At 37.0% G+C, this 20,382-nt stretch overlaps 1 protein-coding gene across 1 annotated transcript; it reads right to left on the bottom strand.

Moving 5' to 3' along the window:
• Window positions 1–12,373: 12,373 nt before the first annotated feature.
• LOC134851732 (uncharacterized) lies at window positions 12,374–19,651 on the bottom strand. The gene is made up of 4 exons (XM_063867951.1): window positions 19,485–19,651; window positions 17,112–19,041; window positions 16,464–16,877; window positions 12,374–13,399 (listed from the first exon to the last, which is right to left on the bottom strand). The coding sequence occupies exons 1-4, from the start codon at window positions 19,549–19,551 to the stop codon at window positions 12,871–12,873; spliced, it is 2,940 nt and encodes a 979-aa protein (XP_063724021.1). The 5' UTR covers window positions 19,552–19,651; the 3' UTR covers window positions 12,374–12,870.
• Window positions 19,652–20,382: the final 731 nt, after the last annotated feature.

Raw genomic sequence — 20,382 nt, 5'->3', positions numbered from 1 at the left:
TGAGCACTTTAAGAAAAGGTTCCTAAATGCTTTACTTTTGGGGTTCTACCTTGATTACAACATGTCATTTGAGAAGCAAATAAACCATTGTTGCAAGTTATGTTATCTAGAATTGCGTAAATTATATTCCATTCGACGTTTTCTGACTTTAGACCAAAGAAAAATGTTTGTTACTAGCTTTATTCTGTCAAGGCTTGACTATTGCAATGCGTTATATATGAAAGTGAATAAAATTTTACTTATTAAATTACAGAAAGTTCAAAACGCTGCCGCCAGGTTTGTTTTAGGTGCTACGAGGAGAACAGCATCAACAAACGAGTTACTGAAGAAATTGCACTGGCTTCCAGTTTACCAAAGAATTAGGTTCAAAATATGCTGCTTTATGTTTCGCATCTTTTCAAAAAGAATCCTGCTTCTGTCAACCCTTCGCGCAGACAAAAGTTTATCCTTCCGAAATGCAGAACAGAATTTACCAAAAAAAAGCATAGCCTACCAAGGAGCTGTTATTTGGAACTCACTGCCTGTTCTCTTAACAGATATTATTGATTTTACGCTGTTTAAACGAACCCTGAAAACTGTTTTATTCTGTGAGGCTTTGTGAGCCTTCTACCACTCTTGTGCTCAAGAAAGAGTGGTAAAGCCAATCATCATCATCATCATTATTCAAAAGTTAGGCTGGAAAAAAACGGATCTCTTAATAATACCCTACATTCGCCAGCTCGCTGTGTTATCAAAAACATAATATCTGAGGGCTATTCTTCTAGCTAAGCTTTAAGAACTCCGGTCAAAACGCAAGCTAGACAAAGGATCCTTTCTATTTTTGTTTCGACTTTCGAAGAAAGCGCAGAATATCTATGCTTGGTATGGTTTTTTTATTCATTAAATTTTCGACTTTTCAACTAAGCATTTTTGACAGAATTTTCTTATACGTGATATGTGTGATATTTTTAAGCTAAGCTCAAATTTAAAAAGATATTTGATCTGTGATTATAACGGGCGTTTGAAAACTGCTAATTTAGCCAATTTGCGATAATTAAGGCGCGATATATTGCGTACTTAACAAACGTGAGAAGCGAATTGTACTAAATTTGAGACGCGAATTGTACGTGTTCTAAATTTAATTGAAGCCAGCAATTTAATCCTATTATCACAACACGAGACACGCCCTTAATATTTTACATAGCGTGCGTGGTGATAAAATGAAGAAAAATCGCATTTTTTTTTCAATATTTTGTTAAATATTCAATCAAAAATATTTCCAATTGGCCTTAAGTAGTCGGAACATTCAGGTCTTGGCCCTGATACGCGAGAAGTCTTGTCTCTCTTAGAAAAAAAAACATAAAATCGCATCACGATTTTTGTACAAAAAGGGTTATCAATTAGGATCATCAACCTAAGCATTTGGGAATGACTACTAATGGAGACAAGACTGCTCGTATCAGGGCGAAGCCCTGAATGTTCCGACTGCTGTTAAGGTTTATGGAGCAGCAATAACAAAAAATACTTGAATGTAAAAAAAAAATGATTTTTTTTTTAATTTGAAATTTTTCATGGAAGTCATCCCCCCACACGCCATATAAAGCATAAAAAGATAGATTTCGCTCCGCTCCTTGTAACAAATCAATTATGGCAGATAAGCTTCTTTCGACCACCAACTTGGAACGATTTCTATGACGGATTAAATCTCCGCTTACGCGTTAATAGCGCGAAAGATATCGCGCGTTAATTGTCCCAAATTGGCAAAAATGGCAATCTTTAAACCCCCATAACTTTACAAAAAATGGTAACAGAAAAATATCTTTTCAAATTTGAGCTCAGGACAACAATACCTTTCTAATGATGAAAAAAATTACCGTCAAAAATGGCTGGTTAAAAGGTCGAAATTTGTCTGAAGAAAAAAAACCCACCCCGAGCACAAATATTCCGTTACTTTCGTATCGAAAGTCGGAACAACTAGGAGCCGAAGGAGAAGAAGAATCACGGAGTTAAAAATCATTTAAACAAGACAAAAAATTCTATCAAACGCTGAAAGAAACCTAAAGTTATTTGGACGATAGTCGTTCAATGTATCGTAAATTCTTCCTCAGTGAAAAGTCAGGCACTACACTGTAAACATGCATTTAAGTTATCATTGCTACCACAACCCAAATGAAGCACGGCGAATGAGAGATCTAACCTATATTGACATAGAACTCTAAAAGAGATTCTGAGAAAAGAGAGGAAGATAGCGAGCTAATCTATATCTTTGCCTCGCTTTGGTGTAAAATGGTGCAATCCTGGAACAAAAGCTGCAAAAAGATGTTTTTTAGGTTTCATTTACAGCTTATGCGCTGAAAAATGAATAAATAAATTTGTCATAGTTGTCGTTTGCCTTCAATTTTCAGCAGTTTGGTTGCTATACTAACCTGAGTTTTTGATATAGCAACCTGAGTGCATTTGTTACAGCTTATGTGCTAAAAATATATAAAATTTCACAGTTGTCATTTGCTTTCAAATTTTAACAACAGTCAGCACACTGATTTTAACACATGTATAAATCTCACCAATATTTTAAAAAAAGAATTACCATGAAGAGGAGGATTATTTATTCAATCACTAAGAGTTATGAATCGAATTTCTGGTGGCAGGACAATCTACCCTATTCCAAACTACCCTATGCCATTTTACCCTACATACTAATCTACCCTATACCAATCTACCCAATACTTATCTACCCTATACTAATCTACCCTATAATAATCTACCCTATATACCAGTTTAACCTGTGTCGATTTGGCGCATAATTAATGTAATCTTTCAAAGTCTTAATTAGAATCGGAAAGATAACAGCACGTGTTAATTCATTTGAGTCCAAATTTTTGGACTCAATTTGAGTCTTTCACTTAAGGAAATTGTTCTAAGGACTAAATCGCAGCTTAAGCCTCAAAATCTGAAATTTGTCTCAATTAACAGGTTTTAATCCCCAATTTTCAATATCACGTAAAAAATGAAACAAAAACTACGTCATTATATCAATTTTTCCTTTACCAAAATGAGTCAAAATTATGGGGTCTATCCCAACAGAATCGGAGAACGCTTTTAATCGGTGGCCACGAGTTTACAAAAAAAAAAACAGGAAACAAAGAATGGAAACATTCACTGGAAGTGTTCAAGATGGGGGTCCCATAAATGCAAAAGGACAGCAATAACCCGAGATAACGATCTTATTTCGTGTAAAAATGAACACACTCACGAAATATTCAATTCAATTCAAGTGTTCAATTCGAACTTAGACTAGTGTGGGCTCATATCGGCAGTTAATTCGCCTTTCGTCTGTCCTCTCCAAAACTTGCTTTCCATCAGTCAAAAAGACATAAATTTCTATCAAAACAAGTATGAATTTCAGTAAAAATTCATGGGGTCCATTTCGACCTCTCTGTTAATGATTGGTGGGGTCGATATTCTAGTGGGGGTTCGAAGAAGATTTATGTATTACCGACAAAAAATTAGGGCAAAGGAAAAAAGTGGATCAATTTCAACCTCTTCTAATTAGAGAGTGTTTTGCAAAAAGGAGCTGAAAACCAAAGATTAAAAAGTAGAAAATATTTCTGTCAACGAAACAACGCGCAAATATTTCAATCGCAATTCAATTAGTTTGGTCCGAAAATTGATTAACAAAAAAAAGCTTGATTGTGACATTTTGTCCGATCACTTAAACTGTCCGATCACTTAAACTGGGGATCACTCTTCAGTGTCTTTGAGATTTTCTAGTTTTTTACCCACGCTTAACAAGGTACGACAAACATTTTTTCAAATAAGATGCATATTATATAAAAATCATAAAATCAAAAACAAGTACCAATTTAACAAAGATGTTGACGAAATTTTCAACAACTATCCTCTAGAAAACCATGATCTGCACAAGCTCAGTTTTTGACACATCGAATTGATTTGCAAATCCGATGCATCTTTTCATACTGTTTACACTACTATTAACAAAACATTTGGTCTCAGATCCTTTCGTGCTGCTAGATTTCGGTCTAAGTTGGCTTGTTCTTTGCCCCAGATAAGCTCCCCTGGAGCGTATGAGAAGAAAATAAGGTAAGTAGAAGAACACGTTGAAGGATTTAAAAAATGGCTTGAATGATTTTACATCAACAATATCGGCAGCATAAAAATACCAGTTTTACATTTCTCAACAAAACAATTCAATAAAATTAGATAATTAGAAATATAAGATCAAACTGCTCTTTTTTAACTTACTATCCTTACATACTAGTGTGAGATATTAAGTGTGATTTTATTAAGTCGTATATCATAAAAAATAATTATAACGCAACATTGATTCCGAAGAGCTTAAAATGATTCCATCTTTTTTCTTAAATAAATGCGCTAAAATTGCTTAACTTATTTATCTAGGGCCAATATCTTAAGAGCCTTGTGCCTAGCTTTGCTGCTATGTAGACAACATTTCCCTTATGAAATAATTCTGTAAGCTTCATTGATGAATTCTGCTGGATTGTTTCAGTTCAATTTCAATTAACTTAGGTAACTGAGTTGGTCGAGTGATATAACATAGTAAAATCCCTTCACTTTCAATAAAACTTTCACAAAAATCCTCAATATTTGGTGCGCATGTAAGCTTCCCAATCAGGTTTATTCCAGCTTTAATTGGTGCGGAACATTTTAAACTCCTCTTGATGTTTGTAAAATCAATCGGTGCTCAGTCGAAACATGAACGTGCTGTGAGTAACATTAAAAGAATTTGAGTAACATTTAATGATCTCAGATCGTTGGAAGTGAATAATTAGCCTTGTTTGATTGAGAAAAGGCTGTGAATGTCTTGACAGATGATGAAAACACCTGTTGGACCTCTGTATATTGTCTAGCTCTCCCTCTTCATCTCCCCCCTCTCTGGTAACAACACCACAAAGTGGTCCCTTGGCTAGTGAATTCAGGTGGGCGATCGAGATTCCCTACTATCTACAATCCCGAAAACGTTAAGTTGGTGAAAACTATTCTGAGCTGAAGTATGTTACTTGCTCCCTTCTTGTGTACTGCTCTTAAACCTGTCTCGCATACTCGATATAATGGCACCAATTTCCAACGGTAATTTAAATCAGAAAATATAAATCCAAATACAGAAGGCTCTGAGTGGCCAGGATCAGGGTTGCATGATTAAAATCAACTTGATTTAAATCAATGACATAAATCCGATTTTAATCAAAGAATAAAAATCAAAAGAATCAACTGTGCAAATCTATTGCGTCATCCCGCCGCGGTAAACAAATATAGCAGCTATACAGTGTATAAATTGATTACCTAAATCGCTCTTCCATCTTTTACTCTGCTATGCTGCTCACATCGCAGCTTGCAGTAGTAAAATTAAGCTTCAATTTAGCTTCTAACTCAGCTTCACACTTTCGACCAATCCGACGCCTTTGAAGTATCCCCTGGTTCTAAGACCATTAAGATTTAACACATTCTCAACTTAATGATAAAAAAAATTTTCAAGTCAAAAGTGTACTAGATAAAATCTTACCAGTCATCAAGTATTTCCGAAACGTTCATAAAGCTGTTTCTTGGCTAGGTGAAAAAGAATTGCCTCGGAAACTTTCTCTGTCCAATGACACTCGCTGGAGCAGTACTCGGGATGGCCTAACGTCATACATCGAAGCACGGCCTTCTATGGTAACAATTGCCAAAGAAAATCCTATAGAAATGCAGAAAAAAAATTTACAATGCGATAACCAACTTGAACCTGAAACGCAATATTGAAGATTATTTGTTACTTCTGAATCCTGTGAGTTACGCTTTGGATAAAATTCAAGCTTCTGACGTGAACTTGTCAGAAGCTGTCAAAAATTCGCACGATCTTTCGAAGGAACTTGGTCCTAGGTTAAGCATCAAGCAGATGGAGTCATTTGCAAAACGTCGGTCAATGGCGTTGACACCAATGCATTTGTTCAGTTTTCACGTGGACCCGAGATACCGTCATGAAAACTTACTGACAGCGATTGAAACTGAGTCTGCGCTTGACTTCGCTAGCAGTCTACACCCGTCGTTGATCGCTACTATTCTCCAGTTCAGGGTTGGAGATCATCCGTTCACGAGCACCATGTTAAAAAAGAAGCAATTTCGGCTGTGAGTCCACACAGTTGGTGGTCACTGGCCACTGTTGACGAGAGTCATAAAGATCATATCAGAAAAGTTCTTTCGTGCATGTGCACAACAGCCGAGCTGGAAAGACTTTTCAGTACTTTCGGATTTGCCCATTCCAGCCTCAGAAACCGACTGGTAATAGAAAAATGTGGGAAACTTGTGATCTGCTTTCGAGTGCTGACCAGTAATTTCACTTGAATTAATTGATTCTTGAAACAAAAGCGTTTTCAATAAAAATCAAAAAAATCGAGAAAAAACAATTAAAATCAGATTTAAATCAATTGAGAATATACACCAGATTTTTAAGCTACCCTGGCCAGGATTTATTCTAATGATCTAATCAAGAGAAAAGGGTCCGCGATTTATTAGCACAAATGTTCAATTGCAATTTAGCTTCCAACAAACTCAACCAAACAAATCTCTCTCTCTACAGAACTCTAATTTAATCAATAACACACAATTATTCCACGCAAAAACTCAGTTCGGCCTGCTCAAATTAATAGTGTCTCTACGGATCACTATTACTTTACAGGTACTTTAACTAATCTCGTTAGCTTCGAGAATCACTGTTCTCAATCTGATTAGAGCCAACTATTTACTGTCTCTGCTATAATTGTTCTTACTCTTGAGGGTTTTCCGGTACTCTCCAATACCTTATCTTTCTTTACTTAGTTTACTTAAGTCACGCCATTCCCTATCAAACCTGGCGTCGCTTAAATTACCGCCTGCACATGTTTAATCACTACGTCCCCCCTGTCAAGACCGCCATGTGCCAACTTCGGTTTCTTTTATCAATCTCTTCACGCTTACTAGATACCCGGTATGCGGTAGGTGTCACGATTCGACTAATAAACAAATGTCATACGATCCTAATCAACAAACTCCTGACCTCCAAGGACTTCAGCCTTCGAGTTCAACTCAATCTCCAAACCATGCTATGTTTATTCAGTGATCTTCCCAAGGTCTTTATTTCATTCTCCCGTTCACGCATCGACCTCCCGAGGGTAAGGGGGAACCTTTTCATGGGTAGCTATTTCATTCCAATCATCTGAATTTTCCATCTGCACTCTAATCCAATCCCGACCTTTTAACTATCAGGGGAACGTAGTTTGTCTATTAGGGGTGTAATTAGGCCAAAAAGTCGTCTCTGGAACTTTTCCCGTCTATTCATATTAATTAGATTTAATTATCAAGCCGCGCTTCCATCTCAGACAATTCAATAGCTCTGCAGTGGAAGGTTCTCAGCTGGATGCAATGCAACCGTGGACTGTTGGGCTTACACATGAAATTTTGAGCCAACAACAACGAACCGAGGTGTTCCGTGAATTGCAAACATTGAGAGGAGAAAGGCCGCATGATGAAATCATCGATTTCTTCCACCAACTGCGTATGTGCCTTGACAACCTTGAAACCAATACTCACTACTGTTGCCTGGGAGTTTACACCGTCAACGATCAAAACGACCATTGACACTTATATTTACTGTTTCCGAAATAACTGTGTCATTTCCGACTGGTCGCAAATGGCACACACCCGTTCTTTTGTTGCGTTTGTGTTATTTTATTGTCTTTCTTATATGTGTCATGTTTACGGAATGCACATATCTTCTCGCTCTAATGGTCAGTGATTTATAGGAACAATGGCCGACATCTGAATTGTTTCTGTACAATTTTATGTGCCACTTGTATGGTTGTAAACCTCAATGTTCCTATTAACTTGGAATGAATACTTTTGTTTTTGTTCCTCGATTCAGTATAATTGACCGCACCTGAAGGCATTGTCAATTTTTTTGTTCCGCTTCCAAATAACTTTTGATGGACACAATTGTTTTTTAAATGACGGCATCGGCAATTGGTTTCTTAGAATTTGTTTGTTGTGTCCGTATCCGTAAGTTTTGTGTGACGTGTCAATCGTAGAACTTTCATAAGTGGGGTGGAAAAAATGAAAAATTGGTCAAATGATGTTCCGGTTTTTACTGTATATAAACAGTTGTCTGAATGGACTAGTGTTCTAGAGCGAAGCCCTTGCAAAGTCGACTATTCTTAGTGGTGGTAAACTTGCCATATTGCCTACAACCGTTTAACTTCAAATAACATTGAGTTTTTTATGTTATCAGCCAATATGTTAAATATTATAGTAGGTAGTTATTGTTTTTCTTTTTGTTTATTTAAGTGCCTAGAGAACAGTTTCGTTTCCAATCGAAAAAAAATGTTTGTTAATTTTTGCCAACTTTTTAGACTCGTTCCTCGGTTCAACCTTATTTTTAATCATTTCTTTTTAACAGCCTTTGATAATTAGAACCAATGTTTAATTTAGTTACCAAAGGTTCAGATTACCGCGTAATCTCTTCAATAAATTTTGCCTTATCTTTGATCATGATTAAATAGTTGACTGTTGATGAGGAGTTTCGTAGTTTGAACTTATTGCATGCTTCATTTAAAAAGATTATAGTTAACCTTTTCATCTAAGGAAACTCTGTTGAACTTTTTTTCAAGTCTGAAGAGGAATTGATTATATTCAATTGGCCAATAGGATACTATTTTAATATGCTTCTGCCAATGGAGTAAAAGTACCAACGATCAATTTTCCTTTAAATCACTATTACTTATTTTGGTGAAAACGTGCTATCACTCAACAGAAAATATAACTAGGGTAGTTAAAGTTTAATTTCGTGCGATTGGTCTTTGTTCCCACCTTTGATAAAATCTTTAAGCAAAACCATACACAGTCCCAGGTAACAAAGACCAATCGTTTTTTTCACCTTTCGGTAATGGTGTCGAGGCGGCCTCCACCAGAAACAGAGACTCCGAAAAACAAGAAAAGGCGTGGTGGTTTTCAGTAAACTTGATGTTCTCTTGATGGTCAGTGTGGAAGCACCTTTGTTTTTCAAGTAAATTTTTCAATTGAAAGTTTAACTTTGCTCGTTTTATTCCCATGATTTCTGCCGCAATAGAGAGTTCCTTTGTGAACTTGGGTTTGCTTCCTGCTTTCACTTGAGGTTCAGCTGTTTACTTTTTCAATGTCACTTTCATTTCGAAAAATATGGTCTTCTTCTTACATTTTTGTTAACAATTCTTATTTGATTGATAATGATTTAAAATATTTCTTATCATTGAATTGCAAACAACCTAAACTGAAAAATCATATACAACAGCAATAATTATTGATTCATGAGAGTTTTATTAAAGCAGTAGCATCTACTGCACTATCTGTTCCAAAATTTCATTGTGTAGAACACACTGAGATTGGCAATTCAGAATTTTCAAGAGGTAAATTTTTTCTAACATCAACATCCAGAAGCAATTCTTTTTTGCAAACAAAATAAGTCGAGCTTGAAAAATCAACTTTCTCGGGAAACCATTACTTCTTCAAGATATTTTAATTTCATAAGTTTATCGTTTACGCCATATAGCCATACAAAAATAACACAGTAGTAAGACTCTTCGCCATATGGTTAAACTTTTCAGGAACTGAACTTGATCACCAGTGCCTCACTTTTTAAAAAGAACATTACGGTTTTTATTTTTTTTCCAACTGATAATCTTGTAAGATGCTCTATGGGCCCTTTTCTGTCTAGTTGATTGCCGATCATTTTGTGATTTGTTGAGCTGTTCTGTCCAGTTTTCTCTCAGCATTATAATTGTGTTCACAAAAGTTCTGCAGCTTCTTTGATCATGAAATCGTTAAGGCAGGTGTAAACACCCGTTATGAACGGAAAAGTGTGAAATAGAAGAAAGCATAGAGAAATTCTTTTTTCTCGTGGGCTGTGATAAAACGCCAAAAAAACTATTTATTTCGGTCGGGTGGGCGGGGATGGTCACTGACCTTTCTAGATCACATTGATCTTTTCAACTGAATATCCTAACATTCTAGTGTGAGATATTTAGTGTGATAGTATTAAGACGTCTATTAAAAAAACAATTAAAATGCAACATTAATTCTCAAGAGCTAAAATTGATTCCATCTTTTTTCTTAAATAAATGCGCCAAACTTATTTATCTAGAGCCACTCTTGTAAGAGCCTTGTGCCTAGCGTTGCTGCTATGTGGACAACATTTCCCTTATGAAATATTGCTGTAAGCTTCGTTGATGGTTTCTACTGGAATGTTTCAATTGATTTCAAATAATTTAATTATCTGGGTCGGTCGAGTGATATACCCTAATAAAGTCCCTTCAATTTCAAAAAAAATTCACAAAAATCCCCTACAAGTAGTGCGCATGTCAGCTTCCAGATCAGGTTCATTTCAGCTTTAATTGGTGCGGCACATTTTGAACTCCTGTTGTTTGTAATATCAATCGGTGCTCAGTCGAAACATGAACGTGCTCTGAGTAACATTAAAAGATTTTGATTAATATCACATGATCTTATCTCTACAGAACCCTAATTTAACCGATTACACACAATTATTCCACGCAAATATTCAGTTCGGCCTGCTAAAATTAATAATGTCTCCACGGATCACTATTCTTTTAGAGGTACTTTAAATGATATCGTTAGCTTCGAGAATCACTGTTCTCAATCTAATTAGAGCCAACTATTCACTGTCTCTGCTATAACTGTTCTTACTCTTGAAGGCTTTCCGGTACTCTCCAGTTCCTTATCTTTCTTAACTTAGTTTTAATTTAGTCGAGCCATTCGCTATCAAACCTGGCATCTACTTAAATCACCGCTTGCACATGTTTAATCACTGCGTCCCTCCCCCTCTCATCACTGCCATACGCCAAGTTCGGTTTCTATTATCAATCTAGAGATACCCGGTATGAGGTAGGTGTTACGATTCGACCAAGCAAGGAAATGTCATATGATCCTAATAACAAACTCCTGACCTCCTAGGACTTCAGCCTTCACAAGTTCTTTGCCCGGCTTTGATCGACGACGGACTGATGAGGCACTTTAGTTTAAACACCAGGAAAAAGTAGTGCCGGAAGCTCGAACTTTGAATGTGAAGCAACCCTTTACTCACGAAGCACAACCCGACAATAAATTTGCCAACCCACGAACCAGTCACATTCGAGTGTGTCCGTCCTAATTCAGTTGATTCCTTGATTGTATCCTTTATTTACTGACGAGTAAACCTCATAAATCTACCCAGTTGCAGGCCGAGTTAGTCAAGCAGCAACGTGAACAGTCATGCCGTTATCAACCATTTCATTTCCCCCCTTTCAATCCCGAACAACCCTTTTTAACACAGGGAATCGTTGAAATTGATCTTTATGTATTCGCTCAGCTGCTCGGGGTTCATTTTAACGAATACCGTGCCGAACAAGATGGCTAGAAGTAGCGGGGAATAACCGCGGTCGGGGTTGCTGCGAAGCTATTTATTTTTATTAACACTCAAACAGAGGGACCTCAGCAGGGTGAAGGGCGTTCGGCCCTTATCACAAAAATGAAACCAAGAGCTGCTTAGGTAAGACCAGAACTTCATATTCTTCCAGTTCCTTGATGAGGATCATGTCCTTGAACTCGAAATAGACCTTGGGAGAAAATGTTATCAAAAAAAATTACTGGAAAATTTAATTCAAACGTATTTTAATAGCGTCAAGTCCATAAAATTAGATGAACGATTCATGCAAATATCCAGTGTTTGGTGGATCCCTCAACGTTTCGCCATTGAGTACCAGATGAAAGCTAAACCTTCCAGCTCTCAATTTTTCCCAGGCAAAAAAATGTCGATCTCATAGTTTAAAAACTTAAGTAACTTAATCGTTACTATTATTTCCAAATTTACTCTAAGCTAATTATATTGAGTTATTACAATTTTTTTTATTCTTCGGCTTCATTTCCTTGTTGGATATCCAAATCACACTGATTCAAACTATCGAAATCATGTTTCGATTAGTTTTTCTCTCAACATGAGGCACGAATAGTATTAACTATTGTTACAGAAACTCATATATTTGTACTCTTAGGACCTTTGATATTTGTTATGTTATCTGATGTTTTAGTTTGTTTTCAGTTCCTCAGTGTATGCTGTTGTGTTCAGGTTTTGTCTCACGAGATCACTAGAAGTCAGCGTGGGAGGAGGAAGTATTTATAGTCTTCGGACACAAAAAAGCTGAGCTTTTCTCCTGACTAGCACCTCTTGAGAGCGCAGTTCAAGACCATCATTCATAGCTACTTCTTTAGGTTTGCAGGCATGTGTTACTACTCTTGCATTTGTTTCCATACAAAAAACAAGATCATGCAAAATCTTGCCGAAATCAGATTGCCGAAGTCTTTCAATTAAAATAACTATCATGTCAGCGTCTGGCATGGGTCTTGGATATCTTGCATGGTCTTTATTGACTTGGCAAGAACTTGACTTGAGTTGACTTGCTTCCATGATCTTGGCAAGAATTTCCAAGATCGGACCACAAGGGACTGGTACAAGCGAACTTCGAGCTCACAGGGAGAAAGTTATGGAGTTTATATGGTGTTACAAAATCTCTAATATTGTGGCATGGAGCAAGGCGAACTAAAAACTTCATGGAATGGAACTACATGGAAAGCGAACTACATTTTACTTCAACCTTCGGGCAAAGCATAGCTTACATTTCAAACAGGTATTTCGTATATAATTATAGAGCCCTAAGTTGAGTTCGATTCGCGTCCAAAGGTAAAGTATTGCTCTCCTGTAAATCAATGATTAAACAAATACTGGACTGACAGCTATACAATAACACCCAATAATTTTTAAATTTAGAGTGAATATTTAAAAAGACAATCTACACCCGTAATATTGATGAAGCACTAAATCTGAGACGCGCCTGTATGTCTCCCTTGTACGAACTGGTCTAAAATCTGCGTGAATGCATCCTGGTTGTATTTTTTGAAAGCAGAGTCATCCAAATCCTGTTTGGCAATCAGTTTCAAATCATTCATTGCAACAATCAACCGATTTGCAAGGTCACTTTTCACTTGCAAACTCAAACTCTCGACTCCTAAGTTCACGGATTCTAGGAGCGGGCCATTCATAAAATATTTTTCAGCAGCATTTTGAGGACTAGTCTGTGATGTCAATTTTCCCGTTGCGACATCTCCGTTCGCCATTTTCTTGGACGGTTGTGTCATCGAGGCAGCCGGGTTCCGTCCAGCAAAGTAAAGGCTCTTCAGGAGTTTTACTGTGAAAAGAGCAATGCTGGCACAAGCGCGTAGCTGGAATAGGAATGCCTGAGTCTGATATGCCAGTTTTGGGTTGTATGGAAGTGCAATTGTTCCAGTAACGGGAGTTCCGACCTGCGCTGGCTGCAAATGGACTTCGATGAACGAGAAGATCGACCTGTAACATCAATTTTCTTTAAATCTAGAAAAAGAGCACATTTGATAAACACATAACCAACTCTTAGCTTCATTCTAGACACAGAGGCGAAATGAAGCTTCGTATCACCTGCAATACATCAGAAACATTGCGTTGCAGGAGAAAGAAAAAATGGAAAAACGAAGAATTTTTTTTTTGAAAAATGAAGTCGAATTTTTTTTGAAAAATTAAGTTAAAAAAACTGCTCAACAAATAACTTGAAAACAGTAAATTAGCGAGCGATAGACAACGAAGGCAAAACATCTGGTTGACCACTTGTTGAGCCCCAAAAATAAGCTGTCATAAAAAACTTTCGAGCAATTAAGTTCGAGTTTTTAGAGAATTTGTTGTACTGATACGGGATGTAATGCACGAACTCCAAAATTCGTCTTAACTTTTATTCTAAGAAGTTTCTACTGAAATAAAGTATAAGTCAATCAATTCGGGGAGAGTCTAATTTCCATTTTTTCAATTGAACTCAGGGTGACCACTTTTTTGAGAGAAAAAAATAGTGACTATGACAATTTTCGAATTTTTGTCGAAAATTTTTTTTAGGTCGACCAAATTAATTTTTCAAGCTCTGCCAAAGCACTAAAAAGTCCCTGTTTTGGCCAAAAACTCTGCGCCGCAGGCATTATTTTGAATAAACAGGCTGAAAAAGTCGTTTTTAGGAAATTTTTGAAAAAAAAATTGCGTTTTTTCGGCGCGCGCTCCCCCCTCAATATTAGTATATATTGGCGCCAAAAGCGCCTTTAGAAAATTTTTAGGGTCTGCAACCACATATGGGAAGTGGATATCTCAAAATAAAACAGAGGATTAGTAAAAAAAAAAACAAATTTTAGGGTCCGTCACGAAAAACCGTTGTAAACAGTGACTTTTAGTGACATTGAAAAAATAGTGACCAATTAGTGACCAATAGTGACTGGTCACTAAAATAGTGGCCAAGTGGTCACCCTGATTGAACTAAATATCAGCCTTGACAGGGTAGTTTTCAAAAGTGGGAAAAGTTTCAAAAAACGGTCAACATTTCGGAAAATGGATTTTCCTGAAGCATACCTGCTATGCTACAAAATTGAGGGGTAATCGTTTATGCAGAGAATATATCTACAACGTGTGCTTTCAACTGAATCATTAACTCAGAATTGTCGTAGCATTGTTTGGGAAAAAATTTCCAAAACACGAACAAACCTCAATAACTTGACTTTCCCTAGTCATTACAGTTTTTCTACTGAAAGGCATTATTAATGCGCCTACAAGTAAAATTTCCACAGGATGTTGATTCGACTTAAGCTGTACTCACCGAGCCACTTATACAGGGAAGATTCCCAAAAGCAATTTTTTCTCAGATTTGCAAAAGTCTTTTCGAGAAAAGTGAAATTTGCTATTATTGCAAAAAAAGGTGTAAGCTTCAGAGAAAGATTTTCCTAACGAAATAATGTTTTTTTTTTCATAAGAAAAAAAGGGTCACAGCTTGTGCACGAAAACACTCGCAACCTGTTCCCTAAACTGACCCCTTAATCTCAGATTAAGCAGAGTAGTTTTTGAGAAAAGACAAAAAGATCCAAAAAAAGGCTCCAAAAGTAACAAATTTGGCTTTTCGGGAAGCTTTTTTCTGCATAAATAAGGGCATAAAAGCTGATGCAGCAAAAATACCGGCAATCTGTTATTTCAATTGAACCAGTACTTTGGAAAATTGCAGGGTGATTTTTGAGAAGAGCCAAAAAGTTCCAGAAAACGGCCAAAATTTTAACATTTCGTTAGAACCAACAACTTTCTGCTAAAATTATGGTGTAGCTGATTACGCAGAAAAGACTCCCTTGATTGAATTTCATGATGAAACCCTTGACCTAAAAAATTTGCAGGGTATTTTTTGAGCAAAATCAAAATGCTTCCAAAAACGTTGCAAGTTTCAAGAATTTAACTGTTCCCAAACACAACTGTTTTTGCAAAGAATAAGGCAATTCAACTGATGCAGTGAGGATTTCTTGAACCCTTTATTTGGATTAAATTCTTGAATTCTTGAACTAAGAGTAGGCAGGGTGGTTTTTGAGAAAAAAAAAACAACTTAAAAACCAATTAAAATTTTCCGAAATTTTCGCTTCGAGGTTTCTGATATCTTTTTCTGTCGATTCTTCAAACAAAGATTCGGGAGGGTAGTTTTCGAGCAAGGCCGGCAAAATCCACGAAAATGGTCCAAATATCAAAAAAATGCAGAAGAGATCCTCGCTACCTGTTCTTCCCATTTGAAGCTTAATCTCGGATTTTCCGGAGAAGTCTTGAAAACAATTCAGAAAATGAGTCAAACAATCTCACTGTTCTTTCCATGGGCAACAATTTTTTGAAAATTGGCAAAGTAGCTGTCGAAAAAATAATTAAAAAATGAAAACCCATACATTTTCATAAAACCTGATTTTGTGGAACAAAAATTTGCTGCCCTCGAAACACAACAAAACAAGTTGACTACGCCGATAAAACATAAAGCGAAGCAGTTTGATCGAAAAGATACAAAAAAATCATTCGAAATCATTTTAGTAAAACAACAAATTAAAGAACTTTCAATTGTAAGAAAAAAATTCAAAATCAAAATTAAATCCATGCTTGGCAAAATAAGCCGATGAAAAACAGTAACAAATTATATATTTCCATCTAAAAAAACGGAAACTGAAGCGATAGTAACTAAGCCGAAAACCCCGAAATCATAAAAATGTAATAAATATATATGAAACAATTAAGTATAACCTGAAATGATCTAAAAGGTACTTCTATTTGAATTTCAAGAAACTGAGCATGTCAGCCTGCACACGTGAAACTGCACACGTACACTGCACCTGGAACTGCACATACGTCTTGATATGCACGAAAAGTTGTCTACCGAAAAAAGTCTAGTTTCCGATTACAAGTCACTTGCTCTCACAATTGAAAATATGAATATCAAAGCTTGAGAGCAATTATTAATGAATATTTTCAGGAACGAAATTTCCCACCCATGAACCTGAATTAATTCTCTGCAAAAGGTTAGCTCAAGGGATTTCGCTAGTCATCTAACCTTAGGTCTTTCTCAGCTTGTGATATCGATTGAGGGTCCAATCTATCTACTGAAAGCACCCCTGGATCCTCTAGCCACCTCAAAATTGGACTGCATGTCCCACCAACTCCGGATTCCCCGTCACCACATCCATCGATTGTCCTACTTGTCTCTTTATCTGTCATCAAAGTTCGCTCTACATTTGATAAGACATTGAGTGCATTAGCGAATCCAGGTGCCTGGTTGAAAATCAGTTTGTCTACTATACTGTGGAAAGACGAATGTGATGCCCTGGATGTCGAGGCGTTCCAGCTGAACTCGGAGTTTACCAAGAGTCGAGGAAGGCACGAGATGAAAAGAGGAACTGACTCGGTAGCAAATGAGCAGACAGTTAGGCAGCCTTCACAGAATGAAGTTTCCTCCACACACGAGAACCTGCAAAGGTTCCACAAAATGATTCCAAAAGTCCACAAAAAAACTAAAATTTTCCGGTTACGAAAGTGAAAGATGAAAATTCATCCATTTTGCAAGGGTAAAATACCTATTCCAGGAAAGCTTTGTTCATTATGGCGAACCAACAAAAACATTGAAGATACAGACCCAAAGAATTAATCTCTCAAAATAAAAAACTTGTGTTTTGATAGTTTAATCCGATTAAAAATAACTTACAGTTTAGTCAGCTCAGCTCTTGCAACCAAACTCCTGTTTGCACTTTCGTCATCTGACCTCAAAATCAGTCGCATGCCACGACATACAGCTTCCATCAAAATGTCCGGCTCAGAGCAGCAAACGGTCGCATCATTAGCTATATCTCCGATTCTTCTAGCCGTTGCAACGTCATTGGCACAGAAAACCAATACATCTTCGTTGCCGTTCAACCCCAGGGTGTAAAACGTGTAATCCTTGCAATCTTGATGTTCACACAAAAACGTCGAGAACACAGGTCCAAAAATAGTTCTATTCTTTCTGTTAAAACAGGACAAAACCTGTTTGAAAAACTGGACCTTTTCGCGATACGATTCCTGGTTGATCTGGTCAGACGTTATCTCTAGGTAAGGCACTACTTGGAGGCAGAAACGTTCCGCCAGGATTATAGTTTCAACAAGCTTCTGACAAATCACTTCAATTGAATCGCCGAAAATAGTGATCAGGTCATTTGATAACGGAATTACAATTGTGTTGTATTTGAGAAGACTTGAAATTAGAAGCACTTCGTATAGGATCCCAGTTTTCCATGCAAGCCACATTTCGAAGTCAAACATGACTGCTCGGGTTTCCAAGACAGCGTTGTCATACACAACTTTTCCTAAATTAATTGATGATTCTATTCGTCGTTCACTCAATAACTGCACGAACGTAGCCAAACCATTTCTTGCTCCTTCTATGGAATAACATTTTATGTTGCAGAAATTTTGTTCAAAAGTTAAAGTATACTTTCCGGGTTTCGAAACAGATTTGGAATCGATTAAACTGATATGTAACGGATATTGATATGCCCTCAGTTTAGAAGGGTCCAATTTAGGAAGCATGGATGCGTTGATCTTGAACCCAAGTCTCGATAATGAATTCAACATCATTGTCACTAAATCCAAAGTTTTCTGCCATTCATCGAAGTTTTGAAACGAGACTAAAATTTCAGAGAAAGAATTTACGGCAACCTCACTGTTATTTTCGATTCTTTCCTGAGTTTTCACAATTTTTGGGAGCGGACAGAGGCCCAAAATGTTCTTATCTACATTCGCTGCCGATTTCAAACCAACCATAGTTTTAAAAGCTTCGAAACATTTCATGTTTTCAGTTTTGGATTTCGATGGCACAACTGATGAGTCATCACTTTCGTCTGGTTCTTCTTTTGAGAATGACGTCATGATTGACAGCTTTCCTTTCCACATCTTATCTTCAGCTGAATTAACAAGGTCGTCATTTAGGTTCGAGCTATCTGGACTTAAAGCATGTTCGTCGGCAATCGAATTTCCGCTTTCAGATTCCTCAATTTTTGAGCTGATAAAATAGTGCTCAAACTGAGGACATAATCGTTGACACAATTCTTGGGCTGTGAACCCTTGATAATCCCCATGAGGCGACCTAATAGTAGGGTCACTTTTGACCGAATGACTCATCAGGGCTTTAATTGCGCCCTCGTTGCCACTTTTGACTGACACGTGCAATGCTGTCAGGCCATCCGAGTCAATTACATCAACTTCAGCGCCATTTTCCAAAAGACATCGAACCATATCTTCCTTGGAGTACTGACACGCCCAGTTCAATAAGTATGCACCATCAATTGGGTACTGCTGATTACAATCCATGCCCGCTTTAATGCACCGTTTAACGTGCTCTAGTTTGTCATTAGTGACTAACTGCAAAAAGTACGAGTGGTAGATGTCGGAAAGAGTCTGATTCTCGACTGCCGACTGGTAGCATGTTAGTCCCTCGTCGGCGGATTTGATGCTCGGGTCTGCATTGAACGAGACGAGAAGAGTCCGCACGATATCAGCGTTGCCCGCATCGTTGGCGTAGTGTAGGATACTTTTGCCTTTGTGGGTTGAATTGAGTACGTGTTCGAGGATTCCTTTCGACTTTGAGTCTTCAAGGATCACTACAACAAAATACCAACTTGAGTTCAAAAAAAGGATTATCTTAAAGTGCATCAGATACAACGGATACCTTCAAAGGGAAAAGGACATCTTATTAGGACATTCAGACTCAAAACAAACACAGGTACCCACGGTTTGTGAGATCAATGACTACTAATTTTCAGAATCCCAGAAATAAATCGAGCAAATTACAATTGCAATACCAGAGGGGCATTTAACGTATAATTTAATGAAATCTGCATCAAATTCGTGAAACCAACATTTCGTCCAACTGTTTTTTCATTAAAATTATTTGGCGAAGACTACTCCGTTCAATGGTTGAATAGTTTTAAAATCAAAATTCACTGTGCAAAAACTAACTTCAAGGCCCAACTATTAGTCGCAGACTTATTCAATCATCAATGGGATTTGTGCAAACAATCGAAAAAAAGTGAAGAGTTTTTACCGTTTAGAATGTCGACTCTTTGAACGTCAACTGCCGATCGAACTGCAATATGGATATCATCGTCCATTATTAACTATGTTGCAATGATCTTCCAATAACTGAAACTAAGAGTAAACTGTTTCTCTGGCTCTCTTAGACTGGCTCTATTGACACATTTATATCTGCAAATAGTAATAAATGTAAGTCTTTGTTTCTATTTCATCAAAAATGATGCAATTTAGAAGCAACAGCTTTTAGTAAAAACGGTTCGCTCACATCGTGTTGTACGTGCTAGTGGTAGTTACAAACCATCTTTAAATTTGTCTTTTGTCAACACCAAATTACCAAGCTATCTATGTCGAAAAACTTCCCATCATTGTTGTAACCGCAAATCTAGTTTTAGCTTTGTAGTTGAAATGTTGTGTATAAGTTTTCGGACTTTTAGGCCAATTTTTTTTAGAAGTGTGAAAACCTGCAAACATAGCAAACGGCCATTTAAAAAGTGCTAATGTGCGTAAGCACATGGAAGAAATTGTATCTGAGAATCAAATATGCGGTTCAAATTACATAAAAAATGTCGAGAAAGGTTCGATTTGACATATATGTGGTCGGATAAGTAGAAAATACACTTTTGAAACAATGTGTTTTTGCGCCTTTTTCAATTGAAAAGCGTAATTTGCCCTCCATTTACCAAAAAAATTGAAAAAGCACAGGTCAACTCAACAAAGCATATACCTGAGCATGAACAAATTAACTTCTTCTTGGATAACCTGACGGCCTAAATGAAAGAAAAATCAGTTTGTTCAATAACACCTTCACTTACATTTGCTTCCAATTTCAGGAAAAAATTGTGGTTAAAGAGTTCATTGATGTCAATATAATTACGCTTACAAGCTCTGCAGAAACATTAAGCCTTGAC

Source organism: Symsagittifera roscoffensis, chromosome 7 (assembly GCF_963678635.1).
Source record: "Symsagittifera roscoffensis chromosome 7, txSymRosc1.1, whole genome shotgun sequence".
NCBI lineage: Eukaryota > Metazoa > Xenacoelomorpha > Acoela > Convolutidae > Symsagittifera > Symsagittifera roscoffensis.
This window is presented reverse-complemented; position numbering and strand designations above follow the sequence as displayed.

Excerpts from the sequence above, each read along its gene's own strand:
- LOC134851732 (XM_063867951.1), bottom strand. The coding sequence starts at position 19,551 with ATGGACGATGATATCCATATTGCAGTTCGATCGGCAGTTGACGTTCAA. Across the intron at positions 19,042-19,484 it reads AAGAGTCGACATTCTAAACG|TGATCCTTGAAGACTCAAAG; the intron begins GTAAAAACTCTT and ends ATTTTGTTGTAG. Across the intron at positions 13,400-16,463 it reads CAAGCTGAGAAAGACCTAAG|GTCGATCTTCTCGTTCATCG; the intron begins GTTAGATGACTA and ends TTGATGTTACAG.